Source organism: Pongo abelii, chromosome 20 (genome assembly GCF_028885655.2).
Source record: "Pongo abelii isolate AG06213 chromosome 20, NHGRI_mPonAbe1-v2.0_pri, whole genome shotgun sequence".
In the NCBI taxonomy this organism is placed as follows: Eukaryota; Metazoa; Chordata; class Mammalia; order Primates; family Hominidae; genus Pongo; species Pongo abelii.
This window is the reverse complement of record NC_072005.2, coordinates 62,265,450-62,287,159: the sequence shown is the minus strand read 5'-3', so window position 1 is coordinate 62,287,159 and position 21,710 is coordinate 62,265,450. Positions and strand designations below refer to the sequence as shown.

At 40.7% G+C, this 21,710-nt stretch overlaps 1 protein-coding gene across 1 annotated transcript; it reads right to left on the bottom strand.

The window, feature by feature from the left end:
• Positions 1 to 760: 760 nt before the first annotated feature.
• On the bottom strand, positions 761 to 8,358 carry LOC100462080 (ret finger protein-like 4A). Its single transcript, XM_002829810.5, has 6 exons — positions 8,073 to 8,358; positions 6,989 to 7,562; positions 4,567 to 4,667; positions 4,040 to 4,104; positions 1,456 to 1,644; positions 761 to 838 (listed from the first exon to the last, which is right to left on the bottom strand). The coding sequence occupies exons 1-6, from the start codon at positions 8,356 to 8,358 to the stop codon at positions 761 to 763; spliced, it is 1,293 nt and encodes a 430-aa protein (XP_002829856.4).
• Positions 8,359 to 21,710: the final 13,352 nt, after the last annotated feature.

Sequence of the window (21,710 nt, the reverse complement as noted above, 5' to 3'; positions counted from 1 at the left end):
GTGATGAAATTAATAGTCTTTAATTTAATCATCTCCACAGTAATTGTTCTCTAGTGATGGCTGGATTCCCTTCTTTCATATTCAAAGCCAAGACAGATCCCAATTCCTTTTATCACATGAAGGCAAATTGAGAAACACGAAACTCTATGTTGTGATGCGTATATTCTCTCAAATCCTTGCACATTGCATTGCTTCACTGATTGGGATCTATAATATAATCTGCCACACGTATGTCCATGTATACACACATACCGTATCTACACATATGCATGCAGAGAGAAAATGCTTATCTCTTCTTGCATAATTCTAATTAGTTTATTTTCCTATATAAATCCTTTTAAACTAGACTCACATTTATGGGAGTAGTTATTCTCCAGCTTGTAATTTTATGGACCCATGTTCATGGAGCACTGATCCCTAACATCTTTTACATTTTATCTGCTTTCAGTAAATCCTGAACAAAATTTATGTTCTCTTTCAGAATACAAGGTGGCCTTAGTTGTGGAAACCACCAAGCCCAGTGGGTTGACTTGTCTCTGGAATATTCTCCCAAAATATCTTTCAGCCTGGAATTGCATTCATGCTCATGTCTTCGGGGAGGTGTTCTTCCATTCAGAATTAGAGAAGAGCGTATTAGGATTACCGGCACACACTTTCAACATCTTTTCCAATTGCATCTTTTCACAGAAAGTAGCTCTGCTGGCTTCTGTTAAGACAGTGGTAAAGATTTCCTTCCCGCTCTCATGTACACTTCAGTACTTTAAGGGTCTTCTGTGTTTGAATAAACCTGTCCTTCAACATCCCAGTCAGTGAGGGCTGTATTCTCCATGCCCTGTCCCTGCAGGCGTGTCACAGAACCAGACATAAATGGTTGGCATCGGTGGCTTCTGATACACAGGACCTGTTCAAAGTACAAGCAGACTTTTCTTTTTCTTTTCTTTAATTATACTTTAAGTTCTGGGGTACATGTGCAGAACGTGCAGATTTGTTACATAAGTATTCATGTGCCAGGTTGGCTTGCTGCACCCATCAACCCGTCACCTACATCAGGTATTTCTCCCTAATGCTATCCCTCTCCTAACCCCCCGCCCCCCGACAGGTCCCAGTGTGTGATGTTCCTCTCCCTGTGTCCATGTGTTCTCATTGTTCAACTCCCACTTATGAGTGAGAACATGCGGTGTTTGGTTTTCCAATCTTGTGATAGTTTACTGAGAATGATGGTTTCCAGCTTCATCCATGTCCCTGCAAAGGACATGAAGTCATCCTCTTTTATGGATGCATAGTATTCCATGATGTATATGTGCCACATTTTGTCTTTAACAATGAAGAGAAGCTCAGAGTTTCTGACAACCCAGGGCTTGGCTCAGTTTCTAAAGGAAACTGTGTTCCTTTCTCTCATTGTCGGTGTTGGCACGGTAAACGGCTTTGAGGTGAAACCGGAAATCCTGGTCTCACCGTCAGCGACTGCCCAGCACACGGCCCCACTGTCAGTCCAGCCGGGGCATGGATGAGGTGGCTCAGAACCAGGCAGGGCACGTTATTGCTCAACCGTGGCTCTGAATTCTTTTGTTCACGATTCCTTCGGTTCTGTGTTTTGCCCAGAAGATGAGGAAGCACTCCCATGGGTCGTCTAGTCACCAAGTTCTGTGAGGAGAAGTGTCAGTCAGGATGAGCTGAGACCACACAGGAGAAAAAACAGAATTTTTGCAAAATACTTTCATTAAGTCCAAACAAAACAAAACAAAAACAGAAAACTACAGCCCACAAGTATAACAACAACAAAAAAAAACCTGTGAAGTTTGAGAATCTGATCTGCGTCTGCCACATAAAACTTCCAATTTTCAACAAAAAAAATAGGAGGCACACAAAGAGAACAGAATGTCTACAAGTCACAAGATGAAAGAAATGTCTATGAGAACTCAAGACATTCGGCTTCCTCTCCACAGACTAAATTACTTCTCTAAGGAGGACCAAAAGAACTACAGGAAACAACAGGCAAAGAACTGAAGTCAATTAGAAGAATAACACCTCACAGAATAGAAAATATCAATAACCAAAGAGAAATTTTAGAAATGAACTAATTAGAAGTTGAGGGGCATAAAGTAAAATAACTGAAATGAAATCTCACTACAGAGGTTCCACAGAAGTTTTTCCATTTCTTTTTTTGTTTTTACAAATGTCATTAAAATCTAATTGAAGGCTAGGCACGGCGGGTCTTGCGTGTAATCCCAGCATTTTGGGGAGACGAGGCGGGTGAATCACTTGAGACCAGGAGTTCCACACCAACCTGACCAACGTGGAGAAAGCTCGTCTCTACTAAACATACAAATATTAGCCCAGCATGGTCGCACACACCTGTACTTCCAGCTACTTGGGAGTCTGAGGCAGGAGAATCATGTGAATCCAGGAAGCAGAGGTTGCAGTGAGACGAGATTGTGCCACTGTACTCCAGCCTGGACGACAGAGTGAGTGAGTCTCCAACTTGAAAAAAAAAGACTAATTAGAGTAAAACAATCTGCACCAATGAAATGTATAAATTTTGATGCTTCCTATTTTTCTATCATAAAGACACATGCATGTAAATCTTCGTCACAATACCATCCACACTAGCAAAGACAAGGAATCAACCTGGATGGCCATGAGTGGTGGACTGGATAAAGACAATGGGGCCCATATACACCATGCAATACTACACAGTCAAAGAATGAAATCATGTCTTCTCCAGTAACACGGATCCAGGTGGAGGCCACTGTCCTAAGTGAAATGACACGGGAACAAGAAAGCAAATATCACGTGTTCTCGCTTAGAAGTGAGAGCTGAGAACTGAGGTCACATGGACACAAAGAAGAGAACAAGAGACACTGGGGGCAACTCAAGGGTAGAGGGTGGGAGGAGGGCGAGAATCAAAAAACTACCTCTCAGGTACTGTGCTCATTCCCTGGGTGATGAAACTTTCTGTACACGAAACCCCTGAGGCGTGCAGTTTATCATGTCGCAAAAAGCTGCACATGTACCACCATGAACCTGAAATACAAGTTGGAAGGAAAAAAAAAAAGAACTTAGTAAAGGAGGGAAAAAAATACCCAAAACGACATATGATTCAGGAACCAGCAGCATCAGCTGCTCTTGTCAGAAATTTCTGGGCTCTTGTCAGAAATCCTGAGTCTCAGGAGATCCCAGAGGTATAGTACCAGAATGCACATTTTAATAAAATTCTCAGACAATTTAACAAATATTCAAGTTGTAGGCCAGTGCTGCCTGAAGAACTATAACATGACCCGCATGTCTCGTTGTAAATGTACTAGTAGCTGCATTCAAAAACATATAAAAGACCTGGTGAGATTTACGTCAGTAATATATTTCATTGAACCCAATACGTACAGAATAGCATCCTCTCCACTAGGTACCAACTGCAATTCTCGTGGTCCAGAGCCACTAGTGCCTACCCTGTTGGACAGCACAGGGCCAGGACATGACCTGAATATGACATTTTCTTAAAAATCTCCAGGTGGTTCTGTACTCAGAGGCAAGAACCACTGATGCTCAAAGGTGCATACAATTTTAGGAGCCAGAATCCTGCTAATATTAAGTGAAGAGGCTTTTGCCCAGTTGCTTTTCCCTTGGCCCTTTGTGGGGAGGGTCTAGGTGGGGCAGATACTTTACCTTGGAACTTCAGCATCCTTGGTTCCGCTGTAGAACAGATCTCAGGTGTGGCTCTAGTTCCTTGATCGTGGAAGTTGGCTTCCCTGGTTGATAATTGATCTTGATCTCATTCTCAGAGTGACCATGGTACAGAAAGGGCACCACACACCCTCCGCTTGGGGCTCCATCTTCAGTGAATTGACGCAGCTGATGTATGTACATCTCAAGAATACAGATTTCTCGAGACAGGCTAGGCAGTTAAGACAACTTTCTTCTCACGAATGTTCAGCCGTGGCTGCTGCCTGTGGGGAAAATGTGCCTCTTCATGGAGATTCCACGAGACGAATGAACTGGGGTTCTTTAACTCTAGGGATTGTGTACCTACTATGTGATATACCTTGTACCAGGCAGTACGGGTACAGACATGAAGAGTCATGGCTGCTGACTTCTGAATTTCAAATGCTAGCTGGAATGAAGAATATCGTTCATTATGCCACATAGAGTTGAAGTGGTAAAAGGGTCTAGATCCGGGCTGTCCAATATGGTGGCCACCAACAGCATGTGGCTAGCAAGCCCCTGAAATGGAGTTTATCTCAATTGAGACATACCGTGACTATAAAATGCACACAAGATTGACATGATGTTAGATGAAAAAAGTCATCATTCATAGCTGTTTAATATTGGTTCCATGTTAAAATGACAAATCTTTTGGATATTAAAATTAATTCAACATATTTCTTTCCATTTCCTTTAGTGTATCTAGAAAACTTATCATGACATATATGGGTCACAGTCTATTTCTTATGAACAGCGCTGGTCTAGGCTCAAAGACCCTGCGACTCCCCCAGCTGGTCTCATATGACTGTGGGAAAAGCTAACGGGACCTGAGAAATTGAGTAAGTTAATGGCTAAAACTCAACTCACCAGCGTCCTGCAGAGTCTTTGAAGCTATGATTTGATTAAGGAAAATGAAGGCCCTTGTCAGTTCACCAGCCTGGGTTTTGAAATTGAAGTCCTGCCAATACCTGCCAGGGCAGAGGGCTCAGTGCACACACTGTACGTGGCATGGAGTCGGCTTCATGGCTTCACATAACACTTGCTGAATTAATAAATCACCCAATTCCCTGCACTTTTCTCTCTCTGCCCATTGTAGAAATGTAAATTATATAGAATTGGATTTACCTTTCTTCTACTGTGGCTTTTTTTTTTTTTTTTTTTGCCTTCAAACCTTCTGAAATAATTTGGTTTTGGAGTGACATCCATGGGCAAGAGGCTTTTATTGAAGAGGGTACCTCTTCCCACCTTAATCACATCAGGCCACACCTTCTTAATCCAATCATATTTTAATTTAGGCAGAAATAAGTGTTTTACTAATGATATAGAGAGAGGTTACCACAAATGTTTTGGCTTTAAATGGAAACCCACGTTTATTATGAATTCCTTCCTTCCGTCAATTTTTTTTTTTTTTTTTGAGATAAGGTCTCACTATGTTGCCCAGGCTGGAGTGCAGTGCTGCTATCTCGGCTTCACGCAACCTCCACCTCCCAGGTTTAAGTGATTCTCCTGCCTCAGCCTCCCAAATAGCTGGGATTACACGTGCCCACAACCACGTCTGGCTAATTTTTGTCTTTTTAGTAGAGAAGGGGTTTCACCATGTTGGCCAGGATGGTCTCGAACTCTTGACCTCAACTGATTAACTCACCTCTTCTTATTTCCTTACTTCCTCCTACCTTCCTCAGCCTCTAATAACCACTGCTCTACTCTCTATTTCTGAGATCAAATTTCTTTTAGATTTCACATATAAGTGAGACCATGGGATATTTTGGCAGTGATGTTGGCAAAATAATATGGACATAATAAATACCATCGAATTTTATAATTACAAATGGTGCAGATGGTAAATTATACATACTTTACCACCATTTGTTAAGAAATAAAACACTGAATGAAAATTAATAGTGTTCTGTGGGATCATATCAAGTGATACGGTTTGGCTCTGTGTCCCCAGCCAAATCTCATGTTGAATTGTAATCCTCAGTGTTGGGGGAGTTACCAGGTGGGAGATGATTGGATCATGGGGACGGATTTCCTCCACGCCGTTCCCAGGATGGTGAGTGAGTTCTCACAAGATCTGACGATTTAAAAGTGTATGGCACTTTCCCTTTTCTCTCCTTCCTGTCACTATGTGAAAAAGCCACTTGCTTCCCCTTTGCCTTCCTCCATGATTGTTCAGTTTCCCGAGGCCACCCAGTGATGTTCCCTGTGCGACCTGCAGAACTATAAATTAATGAAACCTCTTTTCTTCATCAATTACCCAGTCTCAGGTAGTTCTTTATAGCAGTGTGAGAATGAACTAATACAGAATATTGGTACCAGGAGCGGGGCACTGCTATTAAGATACCTGAAAATGTGGAAGCAACTTTGGAACTGGGTAACGGACAGAGTTTGCAACCATTTGGAGGGCTCAGAAGAAGTCGGGAAGATGTGAGAAAGTCTAGAACTTCCTACATACTTGTTAGGTGGTTTTCATCAAAATGCTGACAATTGAATTGCTCTTAGTGAAGTAACTTAAAGTAGAAATTAAGGTGACTGATTATGGTATTTTCTTCCTATTACGAGTTTCTCACTAAGCTTCAACAGCATGTAGAAATTTTGTAAATGTGTGCTTTTCATTCAACTCAGGATAGCTGTAATTTCCATTGTAATTTCATATTTGATCATTTTATTTACAAGTGGTTATTTCATTTCCATGTATGTGAAGAATTTATCGATTTCTTCCTCTTATTGATTTCTAATTTGACTCTGTGGCCATCATAGAAGACGGTGTATAGTATTTCCATTTGAAAGCTAATGAGTTCTCTCTAAGACCACACATAGTTGTGGCAAACACTCAGTGTGCACTTCAAATCAATGTCAGTGTTCAGTTGTTGGGTTCAACTGAATACATAATCATGTATAATTTTGCCGTATTCCTAGGTCCTTATCATTTGAAATTCACTTACTGTGTTTGGTCCCATTCAAATTTTTATTTAGTTCATCACTTCCATAACACATAGTACACTAATCTTGCAGAAAACAGAAAACATTGGCAATTGAATCTGAATTTTCAAAATATTTATTGAACAGAAATATAAACATAAGCCCCAAAGAAAATAACATGACAAACTTTAAGTACAATGTCATTTTCCCCTGATTCATATAACTGCTTTCTGTTCATGGTTTACAGAATGATGGCTCTTTCCCTTCTATCGCTTTGTAGCTATGTGTATCTAGCAGAAAAGTTCTTGGCTATGGCTATGAGCGCACAGAAACTTCCTAAAGATGGTTATGTGCAAATGTTGATTGCCTTTCCCCAGAAGAAACTGGGACACTGGCACTGGCTGGATTGATCACAGAACAGATACTCAGGATGCTCTGATCATCTTGAGTTCCACGTTGATGAGCAAAAAATGGACGCCATGGCTCGCAAACAGGAATTTTGCGGAATGTGTACATATGGCACCCATCACTGACATTGTAAAAGGAAACGGACCTCATACCTACATCCAGGAAAATCCCCACTCTGTGCAACTGGGGACTCACCCAGAGAGGAGTCATAGGCATAGTGCTGGCAGCAAAGACCTTTCCTTCTCTGCAACCCACAGTCAAGAAGCCGTGTTCTGAAGAAAGCACAATCTCCCCCTGTCGGTTCACAGATTCCTTGCACACGCCCACATCCCATATTTGGCTGGTGCCCACGTCCACCTCCCAGTAATGGCGGCCGGAAGTGAAGCGAGGGGCGCCCAGGACGCACAGTACAGCGTCGAACCTCTCAGCTTGCTCCTTCCTATTCTGGCTGACATCCCCACTTCGGAAACTCCTCAGGTCTTCCAAAATGATGAGATAGTTGTTGGCTGTGTCCACATCCAAGGTCATATCCACTGTGGAAATAAGCAGCAGCAGTTCAGCAAACACACACACTACAGACTCCCTCTGCCTTTTTACTGCATACACTTAAGTACGTTATTCACTTTCACTTTTATTCTCCTTTCTCTCCCAAATCAAAATTTCCTGGGGAAACTTGTTTGGCCACCTGATGAGGTTAAATTTTATCTATACATTGCATGAATACGATAATTGTAACAAGTCCACCTGATTCATATTAGAAATTCCTTTGGAAATCAGTTAGTGGATAATTGGATTAAAATTATTTTTCCGTTTAGCACATATGATACATGAAAGAAGACAGGAGCTTGCTCTCCAAAGGACTGTACAAACTTGCACAGATTCCAGGAAAATCTATACGCAAAGGTGAGAACTGCTGTTGAGTGTGAAGCACGCAAGTTTGAGATGCTAGATATCTGCTACTGCCTATGTTTAATGAAGAAATGTTTGAAAGTCGTTTGCCCAGTGCCTTTTATGGGTAGTCGCAGGTCATGTAGATTCCTTACCTTGAAACTTCCTCATCCTTGGGTTCATTGTTAGACTAGATTTCAGCTTGGGCTCTAGTTCCTTGATGATGGGAACCAGCGCCCTCAGCTTGTAGTGGGGCTTGATGTCATCCTTCTGAGAGACCACAGAGCAGAAGCCACACAGTAAACCTTCCCCATCGGGCTCCTTCTGGAGTGAATTGAGGCACTGGAGGCAGCAGACATACCCACATTTCAGTTGCACGGGTTCTTCAAGATCTTTTAGACAGACAGGACATCTAATGATTTGTTTGAAGTGTTCAGCCATGGCAAATGTCTATAGAAAAAAGAAAGTGAACACGGTATTAGAATTTCCATGAGCTGAATGAACAGCTGATAGTCCTTGGGACTTTTATCTTTACAAGCATAGAGCTATCATGGCACGATACTTAAAATCACTACTGCTAGTGATGAAGACACAACATGAATACAAATGTCAATGACTCGAGGCCCTGAACTTCTAATATCTGTAACACCCATTGGAATAAAGGGCATGATTCACCGAAAGACTTTGAGTTGAAATAGTAAAGGAGTCTACACCTGAGCTGTTTGATATGGTAGCCACCAGTCACAAATGGCTACTGAGACCTGAAATGGGGTGTATCTGAATGGAGATGTGCTGTGAGCCAAATACACTCTTATTTTGGAGGACGTAATGGGGAAAAGAGAATGTAAACTATCTGCTTGAGAACGTTTAAAGTTGCTCACATGTTAAATGATTCTATTTTGAGTTAAAATTCATTAGGCTTGTTTTCTTATGTTTTATGTGACTACCAGAAAATAAATTTACAATTACATATATGGGTTATCTTATGTTTCTGTTGGACAGTGCTGGAGTCCATTTGAAGTCCTTCTACTTCCCCAACTGTGCAAACTGGATGTGTTGAAAAACCTGAGAGCACACCAAAAGGACAAGACACAAAATACAAATAAGTTGTACCAGGTAAAACTAAATCTTCTGCATAGCGGAAAAAAAAGCAAGAAACAGAACTGAAAAAAAAAAAAAAAAAACAGCCATATATATGACAATGGATTAATATCCAAAATATATAAGGAATTTTTTCAAGGCCATAACAAAAAGATAAAAAAGCCAAAATAATCCAATTTCCAATGGGCAAAAACCAAAGTAGACATTTCTCTCGAAAACACACACCAATGACCAGCAAGTACTGAAGAACAAGCTCAACTTCACTCACCATCAGAGAAATGCAATTTAAACTGTGACGGGAATCCTGTGTGTTCACAAGAGAATCAAGAACGTCTCCAGTGACAATTTCACATGAGACCAAAACGGTGGCTGTTAAAATTAGCCACTTGTCATTAAAATTACAAGGACAAGGGGGACCCTGGGCTGATGAGGTGCTACAAAAACAGGAGGGAGTTAAGCTGGTTGAAACCATTACCACGGTAATTACCATGGTCATCACCACACTAAATCACACACTCTGCATGTCACGTCTGACCCCAGCATGCCCATATGTAGTATCAAAATGGGTACCTCCCCAATTCTAAAAAATCTCTGCTTTTTTCCTAGAAAACCTAATGATTAGTTCACATCCTAATTAGAAGGGCTCATAAAAATAGAAAACCCGAACTCCTTTGCACGCCACCAGCTCTCAGAATCATGCCCACACTTCTCTCCTAACTGTCTACTTTTGCTCTGGAATGGAAGCTTCTTGCCTTTCACTTCATTCTGGCTCATCCCTGAATTCATTCTCCTGACAGCATCAAGAACCTGGAAATTGGCTGGGACTGGGGTCTCTCTGGCATCCAGATAACATCCTGAGCCCTCCAGCAACAAAACCGCCATGAGATATTACCCCCTCTGCTAGGATGGCTATGATCAAAAAGACAAAAGATAAGTGTTGGTAAGGATGTGGAGAAAGGGGAACCCTTGCACACGGTTGGTGGGAAAGAAAATTGGTACAACCACTACAGAAAATAGTAGGGAGGTTTCTGAAAACATGAAGAATAGAACTGCCTGTGTTCCAGCAACCCTACTTCTCCGTTTATACATGAAAGAAAGAGGTCAGCATGTCAAAGAGATATCTGCACTCTTAGGTTCTCTGCAGCGTTATTCACAATAGCCATGGAAACAACCCCAGAGTCTGTGGGAGAAAAATGGATGAGGAAATGGTGATATATACAATGGATTATTCTACCATAAAAAATAAGGAAATCCTGGCATTTGCACCAATGTGGATGAAGGCCGAGGGTGTTATGGGAAGTGAAATAAGTGAGTCGGAGGGAAGTAAACACTGTATTATCTCAGTTATGTGGAATCTGAGTTGACTGATCTCACAGAATCATAAAATAGCCAGTGCACTCCAGCCTCGGCAACAGAGCGAGTCCCTGTCTCAAAAAAATTAAATAAATAATGAATCCCCATGCTGGAAGAGGTAGGTCCCAGCATCCTTCCAGATCTTTTCTGCAATAGTAATTTAAACAAATTTTGCTTTTTATTTCCTTCCCTTTCTCTTTCTGTATTAAAAGGAACAAATACTGAAAAAAAAAATCAGAAAATAAGAGAAGAATGATGGTTGCCAGGGGTTGTGGGAAGGGGAGAATAGGAAAACAATACCAAACCCACAGGAAAACCTTACGTTGAATAACGCAGCCACCAAACCTCTCTCCATCATTTCAGAAAGTCTACCAGATTCCGATGAAATGCAAGCAAATGGAGATTGTCATTTCTCTAGTCTTGGTATGGAAAATCTAAGACTTACCTAACTGTTACCAGGGCAGAGGTCCCATTCTCCTCCAGAAATACAGTGTGTCTGTCATGGAGTTGGCCTCAGACAACACTTGTGGAATCAAGAAATTATTGCATTCCCCTAGACTCTCATACGCCTTTTATAAAAATGAATTCCATAAGATTGAACTCACCTCTCCTTCTGGAGTTTCTCCCAAGGCCTCCAGTTGCTTCTGCGGACAGCTCAGATCTGGAGTGAGAGCTGGCTGCCAGGGGCTTTTATACGAGAGGGTCTCTCTACCCACCTTAGCCACACCCTCACCCTCCTTTTTAATCCGATCAGATTCTGATTTAATTCTGCCATCATTGAGATTGTTATTATTGGATAAGTTTTTACCATGAAGGAAGACGATTGTGTTTTCAGTGTTATTTTTTAATTAACAAGGACAAAATATTGCCATGTAATAATTTTTATATAAGATCTTGAATATTATGCCCATTGATTAAAATTTGAAAATTAATTAAAATCTCAAAAATTGGGGTGACATTTAAAATTCCTCTAAAATGAATGGTGCGACTTTCAAATAGTTTTTTAATATAAATTTAACACCTTTTCACACTTCAGTAAAAGATGTGAGTTAAACCTACTCAGAAGTTGTTACTAATAGGACACTCCACAGACCGCACTCAGCTCTCAAAAACATTTTCTCCATAATGTAAAGATTCTAATTAAGAAGCTTAGAAAAGAAACCCCAAAACTGTTTCCAGACAATCAGTCAGCCAGTGAAAGTCCTGCTTTCATTTTAGTATAGCATCTAAAATTAAAGGTAAAAGCTATTGTTACAATCTTACTATTTCCCTTACATCACAACATAAATGAAATGACATTCATTTCTTTTTGAAAAATGTTCAAAAATGGGTTCCTCTTGTATTAAATATACGATAGGTGATCAGAGTTCATGGATAAGAATGTAAAAGTGGGAGACTGGAGGTAGGGGGGAAAAGGATTTGATTACATTAATGTGATGAAATTACTAGTCTTTAATTTAATCATCTCCATAGTAATCATTCTCTAGTGATGGCTGGATTCTCTTCTTTCATATTCAAAGCCAAGGCAGTTCTCAATTCCTTTTGTCTCATGAAGGCAAATTGAGAAACACAGAACTCTATGTTGTGATGCATATATTAATTCAAATCCTTGCACATTGCATTTCTTCATTGATCGGGATCTATAATATAATCTGCCACACGTATGTGCATGTATACACACATACCGTATCTACACATATGCATGCAGAGAGAAAATGCTTATCTCTTCTTGCATAATTCTAATTGGTTTATTTTCTTATATAATTCCTTTTAAAATAGACTCACATTTATGGGAGTAGTTAGTCTCCAGCTTGTAATTTTATGGACCCATGTTCATGGAGCACTGATCCCTAACATCTTTTGCATTTTATCTGCTTTGAGTAAATCATGAACAAAATTTATGTTCTCTTTGGGAATACCAGGTGGCCTCAGTCGTGGAAACCACCAAGCCCAGTGGGTTGATTTGCCTCTGCAATATTCTCCCAAAATATCTTTCAGCCTGGAATTGCATTCATGCTCATGTCTTGGGAGAGGAGTTCTTCCATTCAGAATTAGAGAAGAGCGTATTAGGATTGCCGGCACACTCGTGGGGTTGGTTTGGGTGTTAGATACTTTCCACATCTTTTCCAATTGCATCTTTTCACAGAAAGTAGCTCCGCTGGCTTCTATTAAGACAGTGGTAAAGATTTCCTTGCCCGCTCTCATGTACAGTTTGGTACTTTAAGGATCTTCTGTGTTTAAATAAACCTGTCGTTCAACATCCCAGTCAGCGAGGGCTGTGTTCTCCATGCCCTGTCCCTGTAGGAGTGTCACAGAACCTGACCTAAATGGTTGGCGTCGGTGGCTTCTGATCCCCAGGCCCTGTTCACTGTAAAAGCAGACTTTTCTTTTTTTTTTTTTTTAATTATACTTTAAGTTCTGAGGTACATATGCAGAACATGCAGGTTTGTTACATAAGTATACATGTGCCATGTTGGCTTGCTGCACCCATCAATAGACTTTGCTCTCTCTGCCCTTTTTAGAAATGTAAATTACATAACATTGAATTTACCTTTATCCATTGTGGCTTTTTTTTTTTTGGCTTTTTTTTTTTTTGGCTTCAAACCTTCTGAAATAATTTGGTTTTGGAGTGACATCCATGGGCAAGAGGCTTTTATTGAAGAGGGTAACTCTTCCCACCTTAATCACATCAGGCCACACATTCTTAATCCAATCATATTATATTTTAGGCAGAAATAAGTGTTTTACTAATGATATAGAGAGAGATTACCACAAATGTTTTTGCTTAACATGGAAACCCACATTTATTATGAATTCCTTCCTTCTGTCAATTTTTTTTTTTTTTTGAGATAGGGTCTCACTCTGTTGCCCAGGCTGGAGTGCAGTGGTGCTATCTTGGCTCACTACAACCTCCACCCCCCAGATTTAAGTGATTCTCCAGCCTCAGCCTCCCGAGTAGCTGGGATTACAGGGGCCCACCACCACGTCTGGCTAATTTTTGTATTTTTAGTAGCGAAGGGGTTTCACAATGTTGGACAGGATGGTCTCGAACTCTTGACTTCAACTAATTAACTCACCTCTTCTTATTTCCTTACTTCCTCCTACCTTCCTCAGCCTCTAATAACCACTACTCTACTCTCTACTTCTGAAATCAAATTTCTTTTAGATTTCACATATAAGTGAGACCATGTGATGTTTGTCTTTTCGTGCCTCACTTATTCCATCTAACATAATGTCCTCCAGTCGTTAAGTGAAATAAGCCAGGCACAGAAAGACAAACTTCCCACTTACTTGTGGGAGCTAAAAATTAAAGCAATTGAACTTATGGAGACAGAGTAGAAGGGTGATTACCAGAGGCTGGGAAGTGTAGTGGAGGGGTCTTGGGGCGAAAGTGGGGATGGTTAATTGGTATTAAAAAATAGAAACAATAGGACTTAGGATTTGCTAGCACAACCTGTTGACTATAGTAAAAAATAATTTAACGTACATTTACAAAATAACTAAAAGAGGCTGGGCGCAGTGGCTCACACCTGTAATCCCAGCATTTTGGAAGGCTGAGGCAGGCGGATCGCCTGAGGTCAGGAGTTCAAGACCAGCCTGGCCAACATGGTGAAACCCCGTCTCTACTAAAAATACAAAAATTAGCCAGGCACAGTGTTGTGCACCTGTAATCCCAGCTACTCAGGAGGCTGAGGCAGAAAAGTTGCTTGAATTCAGGAGGCAGAGGTTGCGGTGAGCTGAGATGGTGCCACTGCACTCCAGCCTGGGCAACAGAGTGAGACTCTGTCTTAAAATACAAAGAAAAATAAACTAAACGAGTATAATTGGATTGTTTATAACACAAGGGATAAATCCTTGAGGTGATGGATACTCTATACATTTTGATGTGATTATTACACATGGCAAGCCTGAACCAAAATATCTCATGTACCCCATAAATATATACCCCTACTCTGTATCCACAAAAATAAAAAAAACAAATGGAAAGACTAGTGAAAAAACCCAGAATACCCTCCAGGTTCATCCGTGTTCTTACAAGTAACAGGATTTCCTTCTTTTTAAAGGCTGAATAGTATTTTATTGTGTATATGTGCCGCATTTTCTTTATCCATTCATCCACAGTCACATTTGAATTTTATGTCTATCGTTCCAGTCCTTAACAAACACAGTATGTAGATTTCAGAATTTTGTAAAGTTAAAGTTAAAAATAGAACAAAATGGCACCTACAGTGTTAGGATCATAAGCGACAATGCATTTCTGTAATGTATTTCTTATTAACCTGCAGGAGAAATAGCTTTTAAAATAAACTGATGAATCACAGTTTTATGGACTATTAGTTTTAAGCTTTAACACCAAACACGTTTTCATAGATTAGAAAGGGACATTGACTGTTGAAGAATGCACACTTTCTAGGAATGTGGACACATCCCATACCTTGACTGGGTTGGTAGTATGTGGGCATATACATTTATCAAAAGTCAGTGAACTGGTACCTAGATCTTGAATTTTAAATATTATTCTACACTAAGAGGAATCAAGACCCCTTGAAGAAATAGCTAAATCAGGGCTGGGGCAAGGGAAATACTAGAGGAGCCTGGAGTATCTTGTAGTCCCAGAAAATAAGAAAAGGATCAGTGATGGCTCAAGCCCTTAATCCCAGCACTTTGGGAGGCCAAGAAGGGCGGATCACGGGGTCAAGAGATCGAGACCATCCTGGCCAACATGGTGAAACCCCGTCTCTACTAAAAATACAAAAAAATCAGCCGGGCGTGGTGGCGGGCGCCTGTAGTCCCAGCTACTCGGGAGGCTGAGGCAGGAGAATGGCGGGAACCCGGGAGGCGGAGCTTGCAGTGAGCCGAGATCGTGCCACCACACTCCAGCCTGGGTGACAGAGCGAGACTCCATCTCAAACAAAAAAAAAAAGAAAGAAAAAAGAAAAGGATCAGTGATGGGGACGTGTCACCGGATGTTGAAACGAAAATGAAATTGAAGTGGGTCCCACTTGCCGAATGTGGACCAATTTGAATACCAGACTAAATAATTACAATAACATAACCCTGAGAATGAAATGAGAATCAATGAATCAATACTGGCGAAATGAACAAGTGAAATATACCACAGTTTCTTCATCCACTCGTTGATTGCTGGGCATCTGGGTTGGTTCCACGATTTTGCAATGGCGAATGGTGCAGCTATAAACAGGCGTGTGCAAGTGTCTTTTTCATATAATGACTTCTTTTCCTCTGGGTAGATACCCAGGAGTGGGGTTGCTGGATCAAATGGTAGTTCTACTTTTATTTATATGGTGGAATACTACTCAGCCACAAAAAGGAATGAAGTAACAGCATTTGCAGCAACCTGGATGAGATTGGAGACTATTATTCTAAGTGAAGTAACTCAGGAATGGAAAACCAAACATTATATGTTCTCACTGATATGTGGGAGCTAAGCTGTGAGAATGCAAAGGCATAAGAATGATACAATGGACTTTGGGGACTTGGGGGGAAGGGTGGGAGGGGGGCGAGGGACAAAAGACTACAAATATGGTGCAGTGTACACTGCTTAGGTGATGGGTGCACCACAATCTCACAAATCACCACCAAAGAACCTACTCATGAAACCAAATACCACCTGTACCCCAATAACTTAAAGGAAAAATTTTAAAAATCAGACAGAAAAAAATAAACGAACAAGTGAATAAAATTCTTCTTCCCTCTATTAAAATGTCAGCTAATAAATATAGAAGAAATGATGAAGTTATAAAACTGTCATTTCAATATTACTCAACCATAAGAAACAAGAAAATTCTGCTATTTGTGACAACATGGATGAGTCTGGAGGACGTGGTGCTCAGTGAAATAAGCCAGATACGAAAAGGCAGATACTGTATGATCTCACTTGTATATGGAATTTTTTTTAAAAAAGCCAAACTCATAGAATCAGAGAGCAGAGAGGTGGCTGCCTGGGGATGGGAGAAGAGGAAATGAAAAGATGCTGGTCAATGGGTACAAACTCTTAATAATAAGATGAATAAATTCTGAAGCCCTGGTGTACAATGAGATGACCATATTTAATATTACTGTACAGTTTACTTACAATTTGTGAAGAAAGTAGATTTTAAGTGTTCTTATCCCACGCAAGCACAAAAAGTTAAGTAATTGTGATGATGTGTTAATGTGGTTGTGGTAATCATTTCACAATGCCTATGTATAATCAAATTATCATTTCAAACACATTGAACATGTACAATTTTTACCTGTCAACTATATTTCAATAAAGCTAGGGGAAAATCTTTTAATAAAAAAGATATTAAAATATCATTTATTTTGGTTACTATTTTTTGGCAAATAAAATGTTCAAAAAGGTTCTTGTTTAGTTTACAAGTCATTTCAAAACAATTTCCAGTTTGTTTAAAAAACTTCTGAAAATAGGCCAGGTGTGGCGACTCATGCCTGTAATCCCAGCATTTTGGGAGGCCGAGACGGGCGGATCACGAGGTCAGGAGATCAAGACAATCCTGGCTGACACGGTGAAATCCCGTTTCTACTAAAAATACAAAAAATTAGCCAGGCATGGTGGCGGGCGCCTGTAGTCCCAGCTACGTGGGAGGCTGAGGCAGGAGAACGGTGTGAACCCAGGAGGGGGAGCTTGCAGTAAGCCGAGATCGTGCCACTGCGCTCCAGCCTGGGCGACAAAGCAAGACTCCGTTTAAAAAAAGAAAAAAAGCCTTCTGAAAATAAATTCCTGCAATTAGAAAAATATATCTGAAGAAATAATTTTATCTTCTGAGTAAGCTTTTAGGGAATACTTGTGAATAGGCTTTATCAAAAGGGTCTCTAACTATATATTTGTTACATGTGGATAAGATGCAACTTCTAACTTTTTGCCAACAGACTTTTTTTTTTTTTTTTGAGACAGAGTCTCACTCTGTCACCCAGGCTGGAGTGCAGTGACACAATCTCGGCTCACTAGAACCTCCGCCTCCTGGGTTCAAGCAATTCTCGTGCCTCAGCTGGGATTACGGGCACCCACCAACACGCCCAGCTAATTTTTGTATTTTTAGTAGAGATAGGGTTTCACCATGCTGGCCAGGATGGTCTCAAACTCCTGATCTCAGGTGATCCACCTATCTCGGCCTCTCAAACTGCTGGGATTACAAGTGTGAGCCACGGTGCCCGGACACCAATGGACTTCTTAATAGGCATGATCTAACTAATATAATATTCAGCCAGGATGGGAAATTCAGTTTCAGCCAGAATGAAATAAGGCATAACGCAATTCATTAAAGAACTAATATATATCCAAAAGAGAAAGAGATAACTGCCTGCAGAATTTCCTGAAATTAAAAGAAAAATTTCACCATCATTATAATTGGCATAATTATGTCTAACACGATTAACTCTAATTTCATCAATATAATAATGAAAGGTGAACTTTCAACAAAACTAAAGAAATCTCCACGGCATGTATACGAAAGTGAAATGGAATTCTGAGTGTTCCCTCTCAAGTCCATGCTACTATGAGCTTTGGGCACGGTCGGAGGGTCAGAGTTAGAAATGAGTTGGATTCCTTTGAGGCCCAGAGACTCAACACTCAGGCAGGGACGGGTGTAAGCATTGACACTGGCGAAGTGAGATGCAGAAACTGAGCTCTTCACTCACAGGAGATTCTTGAGGTGCTGAAATTCTAGCGATTCAGCAACAGAATCCTTACCTCTATGCCAGGAGAAAAAGTAAGCCAATCACTTCCCCCAAAGGACAGTTGTTTCTCAGCAATTTTAAAATATTAGGAATTGAAAGCCAAAGGCAGTCCCAGAAATTTCCTGGAAGGATAGTAAAACAAAAAATACGAAACCAACACACTAACCCTCGCACTTATCCGAGACAAGGGCTACTTGGATGAACCTACCAGAAGCAGAATTGAACACTTTTGGTTACCTTTTGCAAGTGAAGCCATATGGTCATACCAAAGTGAAAATAGTCCTTATTCATTGCTTCAAAATAACTACAAGACACACTTGGAAACAATTTCCCATGAGCAAGAATCAGTGACACAACGTGAGAATGTGTGTCCCGATACTCAACACTCTAAAAGGCACTGTGCAATAACTTTAATATTATTAAAATAGTATGCATGATAAAACTATAAAAATGCATATGGAAATATATTACTATAAACCCACGTAATACAGAAATATTCAATATTTTTTTTTGAGACAGAGTTTCACTCTTGTTGCCCAGGCTGGAGTGCAATAGCGCGATCTCAGCTCACCACAACCTCCACCTCCCAGGTTCAAGGGATTCTCCCTCCTCAGCCTCCTGAGTAGTTGGGATTACAGGCATGTGCCACCACACCTGGCTAATTTTTGTATTTTTAGTAGAGACGGGGTATCTCCATGTTGGCCAGGCTCATCTCGAACTCGATCTGCCCACCTCAGCCTACCAAAGTGCTGGTATTACAGGCATGAGCTACTGCACCCAGCCAATATTCAATATTTGTAAAGTGGTATGATATTGTAGCAGTAACAGAAAATAGACAAATAAAGTACAACAAAAGTTACAGAAAGAGACCAAGGCAACACGTGGGTGTTTCACATCCAGTGGATGGTGCCAGAAAATTGGTATGGGAAGATAGGCTATGCAATATATGTGTTGAAGTAATTGGTATCAATAGATAAAACTGAACCACTACATCACGTTATGAAGATTTATTATGTATAAGTGAGTTGAAAATGTAAAAAGAGACATTAATGTGTGAAAGAAAATATAGGGAAATAGTTGGCTTTCAGGATAGGAAGTATTTATATCACCCACAAATTGTAAGATTAATAAAAATAGACATTAATACATTTTAAAACAACTCTACCCCTAATATACCATAAACAATAAATAGAAAATCCCAAATTTTAGAAAGATTTTAGATTTTGTATTAACTGGCAAATTGTATTTTGTATAAATATACACAAAAAAATACATAAAGTCAGGTAAATCTTTAAGGAAAAGAACAGGCAATTCACAAAAGAGAAACAAAGTGACAGCCCGGCCACCCTTTCTGCCCCCCATTGTCACCATCATCACCATCATCATAATCTTTATTTTCACCATCACCATCATCATCATCACCATCATCACCATCATCATTATCATCTTCACCATCACCACCATCATCATCATCATCTTCATCTTCACCATCATCATCATCATCACTATCATCACCATCATCATCATCATAATCTTCATCTTCACCATCACCGTCATCATCATCATCATCATCATCACCATCATCATAATCTTCATCTTCACCATCACCGTCATCATCATCATCATCACCATCATCATCAATATCATTACGATCATCATCCTCTTCATTTCCCAGAGGAGGAAAAAAAAGTGAAGTTAATAAATACTTGCCATAGCCACACCAACAGTCTAGAATAGAGGTTGCTGTTCCAGCTCAAGTGCTTAACCACTTCTAACCTTCTATGCCAGATCCTGTGGCGGCTATCAGAAAAACTGAACAAAGGGAGATCAAGACACAGCCCTCTAATGGATGCACCCCGGCCCAGCTAAGGATGGTTTAATCAGTCAGGGTAAAGAGGTCAGGTCAGAATTTTGATGGTGAGTAGCTGGTTAAAGAAAGGCCAAGATCCTGGAGAGGAAAGATTCTTTGAGTCTCTTAGCTCAGTCTCGTTAGTCAGAACCGAGCCACATCTTCCCATAGATCCAACACAGACCTTCCTAAGCCTCACTGGGATCAATGATGCCTGGGAGGCAGCACAATGCTGTGGTTAAAATTTGGGCTGACCAAGTAGGAATGTTCTCAACTCTAGCCTCCACCCTGATGGCCTCAAGTATCTTTGACAATGGGAATAATAATGCTATCTACTTCAGAGGGCTGTGAAGAGAAGGATCTTGCATAAAATGCACTTAGCCGTAGGGCTTTTACAACATTAGCGTTCAATTAACGTTAAAGAGGGTGGAGACAAGAATGGCAGCTGTGGGGGGATAATGAGGATGAGCGTGAAGAGGGGGCAGCATTCTCACAGGAGTCAATGATGAGGGCAACAGGGCGTTTGGAGACACCTGCAGATTCTGACTTCTGCTCTTTATATCCAAAGCCAGTTATTCAAGCATATTCACTGATTTCCTTATGTACAAATGCTCCTTTTTAAGTGCTCAACTTTTAAAGCAGAAGTTGAGACATGCACAAAATAGGTTCCCTTAGGAAGTTCATAGGAGGAGTCAGATACTCAGATTATAAGCAGAGTGGTTCCCATTACTAGTCTGCCAAACCAGCTATTATTGGTCAGGAGAAGATAGTTTGCAGAAGCCCTGTGATCATATTATATTAAGTAGGGAGATGATATTAACAGCAGCATGGAACTATCCAGCTGGGGGAAAAGCATTCACACCTGAGGAGTTAAAAAAGAACCTAAACAATTGCCCTCTGCATCTAGTCATCAATATCCATGACAGCCAATGAAAAGGAGAGATTCTGTGGCCAGTCACAGAGCAGCCAGGGCCTTTTATTCTAAGTTTCCACAGCTGTTCTTTGTTGAGTTCCAGCCAGGGGGACCAGGGGCTGGGTTGGGTAAGTCTTCCCCCTGACCTTTCTTTCTTCTTCATTTCCCTAAAGTCTCAGTGCTTCCTGAAGGTCTGGAGGGCATAAGGAACAGGTAAGAGGGCACCAGAAACGATCAAGTCTTGACCTTTTGTTTTGGCAAGGATGCATTGTAGTGAAAACCATTTATTTATTTATTTATTTATTTATTTATTGTTTTAAGATGGAGTTTTGCATTGTCACCCAGGCTGGAGTGCAATGGCGCGACCTCGGCTCACCACAACCTCTGCCTCCCAGGTTCAAGCGATTCTCCTGCCTCAGCCTCCCGAGTAGCTGGGACTCCAGGTGCACGCCACCACTCCCGGCTAATTTTTGTATTTTTAGTAGAGACGGGGTTTTGCCATGTTGGCCAGGCTGGTCTCAAACTCCTGACCTCAAGTGATCCGCCCGCCTCGACCTCCCAGTGTGCTGAGATTACAGGTGAGAGTCACCGTTCCCGGCCTGTAATGAAAACCAGATAAATTTGCAGAGAGGTTGTACAGCCGGCACTTTCACTTGTTAACTTTTGTGTTTCCCAACTCTAAATTGGGAGAGAGAATGGGACTCTTCCAGAAGGCATTGTCTCCTCATTTTTTTTTCTGAAATTGAATTAGAGATACAAAAAATTGGAGGTCTTGGAGAGCTGAGGAGAAATGATGAAAATATCGAAAACTGAAGGTCCATTTTCCAGACTTGGTCTGTTGGTTCTGATTGGGGAATTCATGTAATCTGGGGAGAC

Bases quoted from the DNA above. Each gene is read 5' to 3' on its own strand.
- LOC100462080 (XM_002829810.5), bottom strand. From the start codon at position 8,358: ATGGCTGAACACTTCAAACAAATCATTAGATGTCCTGTCTGTCTAAAA. The intron at 1,645-4,039 runs GTATATCACATA...TTCTCCTCACAG, and splicing joins CCCGTACTGCCTGGTACAAG to AACTTGGTGACTAGACGACC. The intron at 839-1,455 runs GTGAGACCAGGA...ACACGCCTGCAG, and splicing joins GTGCTGGGCAGTCGCTGACG to GGACAGGGCATGGAGAATAC.